This window comes from Ischnura elegans, chromosome 9 (genome assembly GCF_921293095.1).
Source record: "Ischnura elegans chromosome 9, ioIscEleg1.1, whole genome shotgun sequence".
NCBI classification, from domain to species: Eukaryota; Metazoa; Arthropoda; class Insecta; order Odonata; family Coenagrionidae; genus Ischnura; species Ischnura elegans.
The window spans coordinates 26391798-26400072 of NC_060254.1; the positions used below are offsets into that span (position 1 = coordinate 26391798).

General features: G+C 37.2%; 1 protein-coding gene across 1 annotated transcript; it reads right to left on the bottom strand.

The window, feature by feature from the left end:
• Positions 1–3875: 3875 nt before the first annotated feature.
• Positions 3876–7355, bottom strand: LOC124165749 (40S ribosomal protein S23). Its single transcript, XM_046543232.1, has 4 exons — positions 7269–7355; positions 6860–7019; positions 6557–6741; positions 3876–4002 (listed from the first exon to the last, which is right to left on the bottom strand). The coding sequence occupies exons 1-4, from the start codon at positions 7270–7272 to the stop codon at positions 3920–3922; spliced, it is 432 nt and encodes a 143-aa protein (XP_046399188.1). The 5' UTR covers positions 7273–7355; the 3' UTR covers positions 3876–3919.
• Positions 7356–8275: the final 920 nt, after the last annotated feature.

Consider the following 8275-nt stretch of genomic DNA (forward strand, 5'->3'; position numbering starts at 1 on the left):
ATACCAAACATCATCACAACTTTTCAGACATTAATTATGTAATTGATGGAATATTTCCCAAACCAAGAGATTAAATATGTTAAGAGAAGCTTAAAACCTTATGGCAAAATATGTAAATATATGATTTAAATTCAATTCCATCAATTGCAAAGATTCATTAGGATAAAATATTTAGAAAAGGATCTTCAAAACTCAAAAATATATACACTGAATTGAATTTATGACATTGAATTGGGTTGCTTCCTCAGGGAAAATCATGACGTGACCACCATTGAATCACAAGGGACACTAAGATACTTTTTCCTCCTCCTTCATTCCAGAACATAAATATGAAAGAATAAAAAATTCACCATTAGACTCTTTGAGCAAAGATGATTATTTCCAGATTTTAGTAATTTTCACTGACACTCTGGAGGAGTGGAAATCCTAACATCTACACTTCAAGCTGATATTTTCCAAGGTTAATACACCTCCTTGTACTACCTTAGCAAAAAAAATATTTGCCATGCGCTCACGCCAAGTAAAGAAGTAGTCACATTCAAGATAAGCTGACGCATGGCAAGGAAATCCAATTATGCACTATGACAGAAAACAGTATCCCAGCAGTCTTTACCATTACAATCCGGTATTTACAAGGACATGAGCTTCCTCTATGATGGCATGCTATTCTTAGGCAAATGCACCACTATATAAACATGATGTACAAACTGATCCCATCAACTTCTCACAGCTCTAGTTGGAGACAGTGTCTTTTCAGAAAGCATGTCTTTTCAACGGGTAATTTGAGGCGATTGCAGAATGGTTAAAAGCCAATTGAACCTTCCTCCAATGCATAAGAAAAATAGTAGATAATACTGTATACATCTGAATATAGTCCCCCCTTTTTTTTCCAAAAATGGCAATGGTTAAAGTAAAGAGGGGACTATTTTCAGACCCATTTTTAAAATTTTTCCCGAAACTGTAGCCTTGAAATAAGGGGGGAGGGACTATATTCGGAGAAATATGGTATTAAAAACCTGAGGCTGATCAGCACAAGAGTGAAATAGAACATTCCCAAGGCATGAAATAAGATTACCAATTGAGTTTCCATTCTGGAACTCCTATGAATCACACTTGGGACAGGCAAAGTAGCATACATGTACTCCATTTCTTAATGCACAGCAAAAAGAGGAAGATACTACAAGCAGCTTGAAATTCTCAGAAATAATACTTCATCCCAAGAATCTGCCATTCACAATAATATGCCATCAAAAAAGATCAAATTTCATCCAGACCAAAAGTGGTGGCATTCATTTAGCTGTTGCACTTCTTTCCCCCATAATAACACCAAAATTTGAGAGGATTCATTTCATGAAGTCAGCTTACATAACCCTAATTTTTTTAAATTTATCTTTAATTTTCCCAAACACACCTCTATGCATCTCTCACCACCTATTACAAATCTTTCCACGTTAACACACTTTTATCCTCAACCAAGCAGCAAAGCATTTTTGATATGCACTTGTTCATTTGAGCAAGCTTGCCTTTATTTCAGCAATGTCTTAATATCAAAAGAAAGAACAAAACTTAGATAAAAGCAAGCACAAAGGAAGGCTAAGGAATTTTTAACTACTGTGAATCAACTTCAGGAAAAATTCCATTGGCATCAAGATATGAACACACGTATCCATGTACAGTAGCAATGAACCCATCAACACAGACTTAGGATGACCAATTTCCCTTCAGTTATAGTTTAAAAGCCACTGCAGCATGCCAAGTACACAATTACACATCAGATGAAAGAAATATCATGTTAGCATTGACATTTCTCAAACACTGCATCATGCATTTCCTAGTCATGCGCAAGTTAACCACGAATAGAACAATACGGACACATGAAAGTATAAGTGTTTTAAGGAAGAGAAGACCGTTAACTTTCCAGTAATCTTGCAGCCAACAAGTACTCCAGATAATAAGGAAATATCATTTACTTTTTTTCTGGGATATAAGGTCACAAAGCCAAAACTTATGTAAAGTGACGAATCTCAGGAACAAAAGAGAGGAGATATGTAAATTGGTAGTTTCAACTTGAGACTTAACTTGGGTATTCTAGGAGTTCCGATAGCAGTCAAAGCGGAGGAGTTTTCCCTGCAGATACTCACTTCCAAATCATACATTGTTCAAAACCACAAGGTACTCTTCAGGCCCATTACAGAATGGTTTATATGCTCAAATAATTTTCAATCTTTCAGACCATGAATTTCGAATTTGAGCAATATTCACACCAAACAAGATTATATACATATATTTAATTTGCTGACTTCCTTCACCACCAAAATGCCACTAAGGCTTTAACAGCTCAAACAACAGAAAACTTAAAATCCTTCTGTACGTTACTTACTTCCTGTGGCAGGGTGGACAACAATTAAAATGCCAACATGCAGAAAAAATATTCAACCTTTCAATACACCTTTTGTTCAGTGAGACACGATAGCCAATTTGTAGTTGCTGGACAAGTTTTCCCCGAGACAGTGACAGAGAGCAAGGCTGATCAACATCATGCTGGGCTCCCAGTGAGAAATGGGTGGTGGAATCCACGTGGAGAATTAACGTGGATACCACGTGTTTTTGGTCGTGGAATCAACGTGGAACCCACGTGGAAATTTGGTGGAAAAATTAAAACAGCAGTAGGTGCTGTCCTAAAACCATTAAAACCTCAACCACTAAATCTGAACCTTCTATATATGTGTCTACGATTTTTCATGTGCTCTCACGGCTGCCTTTCCACGAATTATATAAAAATAGAATGTGCGATACATTTTCACATAACTAGCGTGGTTTCAGGATGGTAAATGACGCAATGTCACCAGAGAGTTAAGTTCCACAAATTAGAAATTCTGTTTAACATTTTATGATAATCACCACAAATCCACTTGAAATCAACGTGGATTCCACGTGGGTCCAACCACTCAATATCCACCACCACCAAATATCCACCACTCAACGTGGATTCCACCACCCATTTCTCACTGGGCTGCTGATGTTCATTTCAGCCGCCAGGAGTCATCGCCGCCAGCCGCCATCTTGGCCTGTAATTACTGTGAGAGAACACTTTCTCCCAGTAAATTTCATTTTTCTTTTCAGTCACATCTCCACCTTCTATTAACCCTATCCCCAATAAATAGGTCTGTGATCCCTTACCTCCATTATTTTGTCCATTTCACTAAAATAAGAGGTCCCCACATCCTAATGCTGAATTAAGATGATTCCCTGCTTCATATTCTGTAGTCTATTACCAAAGATATGGTAGGTGAGAATGCTGATTCAGAATCCAGGAATATGAGGTTAAAACAGGAGCCTCTCCAAGGAGACGTCTTTTAAGTAACCTTCTTACTTCCATATGTGTACTAGTCTTTTCTTAAACAACGTTAACCTCAAAATATTTCAAACTTCTCGACGTCAATTAATTGATTGATAGGCACAATACCAAAACTAAACAAAATTTTACAAACAAAGTTGCCTATATTTTAGAAGAGTTTCCCAAAAAGAAGTGAAATCAAGTTACAACCTGAACTAAAAAATCTTTCTAACTTCTTGACCACTGTCAATTGATTGATAGGCACAATCCCAAAACTAAACAAAATTTCACAAACAAAGTTGCCTATATTTTAGAAGTTTCCCACAAAGTGAAATCAAATTACAACCTGAACTAAAATATCTGAAAAATAATTAGTCTCAGACCTTCTAATATGCAATTATTAACGGCAGATTGCAATAAACGAGAGGTGGCTGCGCATTAGAAGCACCCAAATATCAGATTCATCAATGCTTCCACTACTCCAAGGACCTTCATCAAGGTATGATAAATAAGGAACAGGAAAAATAAAAATCTGGAATGTTTGTCATTTTACTGTATTGACATTTTACACTTAAGTTTTAATTAAGAACGCGGTCTCTCCTTCTTCTCCTTGTAAAGGGCGAGCAGAGAAACATTAGCAACTTTAACAACCTTGAATCGAACACCTGCAAATACAAAAGAGAATGTCATTAGCAGAAATGAATATTGATCTCAAATTGAAAGGTTTATGCAACAAAATAAAGGATTCATTCATGCACAATGCAGCAGACACTAATAACATAATATTAACATCCTGGAAAGTGGTGACGTTCTACTCGGTATAGAACATTGTGTTGAGTTTTAACTTAGGTTATATAAGAATAAGGAGCAAAAAAGGCCACACTCTTAGAATGTTTGAAAGAATTCAACATTCAGAACAGTCAAGATCAGAGCAATCAACTTGAGTCACTAAATATTCCAAATGATACATTTCGATTCATAGATGTATGTATTCAACGGTGTTTGGCGAGATGTTGTGGAACATATTGCAGTTATAAATGAAAATGAAAAAACTTTGTGAATGTCCACAGTATTTATTCAAGTACGACGCGTTTCAGTGATTCATCGCTATCATCAGGTACAAATGCCCGAGTGACTGATTAAAATTCTGTTTTTATTCCCCAGTGACACTTAAAACATTATTCGACAAATCGTTAGATAAATTGGACCCTCTTTCAAGATCCGGCATTTATGAAATCAGCTGTGACTCGTGTGATGCAAAATATATAGGTCAAACAGGCCGCAATTACAAAGTACGGGCAGCAGAACATAGAAGATGTTATGAAGAGAAAGACACTAAATCCCAGGTAGCCGCTCATCTCATCAACGAGGGCCATTCGTGCAATTTCACCCCAAAAATATTAGTCTTCGAGAATAAAGGACGTCGGTTCGATGCACTTGAGCAGTGGGAGATCACCAGAAGGAGGAATCGCAAAGTAAATCTCATGAACAACATTGAGTTCCTTAGTCATTCCCCGCTGTTAGCCCTGCCCCCGCTAAAACCTTCAACCGAACCCCAATTCCTTACGTATCCCAACCGCCTCCCCACTCCATTCCCCCATCCTTTACCCCCCAACCCCTCTCCCACTTCCACCAACTCATAACCATACCCCCTCCTTTCAGCATGTACATATATAAGACTTCTTGACGTAAACCATGCATTTGCACCTGATGATAGCGATGAATCGCTGAAACGTGTTGTACTTGAATAAATACTGTGGACATTCACAAAGTTTTTTCACTTTCATTTATAATTTCGATTCATAACTTTTCAAGTTTGAAACCACCCCACATTAAGTATAACATGCATAAGATTTAAACATTGCCACTAAGGACTACGATTAGATCCCTCAGTCCAGGAACGAGGAATTTTGTTCTAGCTAATTTTCTAGCTAAATAATCATAAATACATTTATGACAGAATACATTGAGTAGCATATGCCAATGATTCAAATTACTTGGAGGGCTGAAGTTTTTAATTCAAAGTTGTGACATTTCTTGAAATAAAACTTAAATGGGTTATAAAACAAATGGTAAAACTGAAAATTTGTAATCTTTTAAAAAATTATACGCTTTAAAAATTACTCCGCTTTTACCTCGTGTTCCTTAGAGACATAAAGCAAAAAGATTTGGAATGGCATATATGGACTATGGCACAGTCTTAGCTGCTGGGAAATTTTTCTGAGTAATATTGATTTTTCCAACGCATGATCAAATGTGTGCATAAAAAATTCAATAAATTGATTGCTGATGCTTCATAACCTATAGGAACACTTTAGGTTTACTTAGACTATCTATAGTAATAAGGGGAGTGATACTGATCACGAGTTTATCAGCCAATGAACACAACATTTTACTTGACTTTCTAGAATTGGTACGCATGAGAATTTAACTGTATAAAAGAAGTACTTCAAAAAGGATTCCCTCCACTAAGGCCGTTTTACACGGGGCATGTAATTGTGCAGGTTATAAATGCATCAATTTCTCGTTATGGCGTACAATTGCATGAATGAAATTAGAATGGGCTTTTGTGCCCTCTCACGTCCATGCATTCTCACATGCGTTCTAACAATTCACCGCAATTGTGACTGCATCTTCGTACACACACCAGATTGTGCAATTATGTGCCACATGTAACAAGACATTTGGAAATAATGGCACAGGTACATAATTCGCGCACAATCTTGAACTGACATGGATATACAATATATATACAATAAAGAATATGAGAATTATATTTTTCAGAAGAACTGACAACATAATATTATTAATGGATTGCCTTTCAAAGAAATCCAGATGCTTAATTTCTTTCGCAAGTAAAATATAAAACATTTATTAAAATGGCACAGCCACTTCAAGATATGAGAAAACAATACAATCACAATGGTCTCAAAACGCCTTAAGTAGTGTACACCCACTCACATCCACACGACTGAAAACCTTGAAATCTTTAATTGACATGAATATAAGACAAAGTGTACGTTCACAGGTCATATTATGTTGTACTAAATATCTTACGACAAATACTTATTTCAAAACAACTGCGATTTACTATCCAACGCTACAGAATACCTGTGAGCGCAATTTCCATCAGATGAAGCGTTTTAAATAGTTCACCATCAAGCACAAAGTATTAATTCGTTAACGTCAAGACGGAAATTTTGAAAACATGAAACCTACCTGGGATATCACCCACGGCGTGTCCTTTACGTCCAAATCCTGCCACCAAAACCTCGTCGTTCTCCTCAATGGAATTTAAGGAACCGTCACGAGGAACGAAGGCCGTTATTTTCTTTCCATTCTTAATCAATTGGACCCTCACACACTTTCGGATGGCTGAGTTCGGCTGCTTAGCTTCGACACCGCTGTAAAAGACGGAAGTCCCAAGGTGAACGAGCGCGAGATCAATATGGTTGCAAATAAATTAAAATACCCAACACTTAGCTTTCAATGGGCGAATTCGCACAGAAAATGAACACTTACACTTTCTCAAGAACGATTCCCTTAGCGTGAGAAGCACCAGCAAATGGGTTGGCCTTCCATCTTGAACCTAAATGCGCCTTTTTGTAGTCTTTATCTGCCCACCTCTGCTCGCGGCGGTGGTTTACGTGTTTCCTAGCAGTTCTCAGACCACGGGGTTTACCTGTTAAAATTCAATTAGGATTACTATGACGAAACATCGGTAACGTGAAGAAGGGAAATAAATTCATAACCCGGCACTGACGCACACCAACCACATGGTGCTCCAACAGTTTTCAGAAGTAGCGTCACCAATAAGAATTAAACAATATCCCCAGGAAGAACACTCCCTACGCACTAATTGTATTCATCGAACAATAAATTAAAAATAATATTGATTAAATACACGAAATCCACATAAATATTCACTCACCCATTTCGCCACGAGGTAACTTTCCTCACTTGTCCGCAACGAAGAATTCTCGTGAATCGCGAGATGGCGATATACAATCGATTTGGCCTCGACTCTCGAGCTCGTACGTTTCGATTGTTTTCTACCGCTATTGATCTCGTTGTTCAAAAGTCAAGCGGGAATAAAAATATATTTTACCATTAGAAAATTTATTGCTTAAAATATCAATGCGTAAATTGAGATGATAGGTTCAGCAGTACAACGTTCTTTAGTAACATAGAATATTAATCATTGTAATTACATATTTATGCATATTTCTCTGTTATGCTGCCAGAATGAGAGCTAAGATTTCATTCAATTTGTTCTCTCGTCACTTTTTGGTGGATTGAGGTTTCACTACCATTTCCCACATTTTTTCATGTGCAAGGGGAGAGAACAATTTTTTGAGAAAGAAGAAAATTGTACCCTCCCAGTGCCCCTTTTGTAGCCCAATAAAATTTTGCTATTTCCCTTCAACCTATATGAAGTATCTCTTCCATGGTATCTCCTCAAAAGACCGCCCATGTGAGCTCAGAACTGATTTATAGCCTTTAAGTAGAAATGGAGTGTGCGATTGAACGTCGGCATTGCCATTTCTCATTGAATGCTTATAAGAACTATAGGAAGCAAATCACAGCACGCATGGCTATGATAAGCTCACCAATATATTAGAATGAAATATTTGAGAGACTGAGCAACACCACATGGGTTTGCCTTCTAAGCATTGCCTCATCAGCAATGGAATTTTCCCTGCATATGATTAGCTAAAGAAAGAATGCACACAGGCAAGTGAACCTCACTCAATCTGATGAAGGCTTCCGTAGTTCACAATAACCTAGAGGCTAATTACTTTTCAAAAGTCATATTTCAGTCGCAAGCTACAGAATCTGTGTATTAGCCTCTTCGCGAGTAATGCTTATACTCGATGAAAGGATGTGCCAAATTTACCATACAGTTTAATTACAATAATATCCTATCATCATCAATTC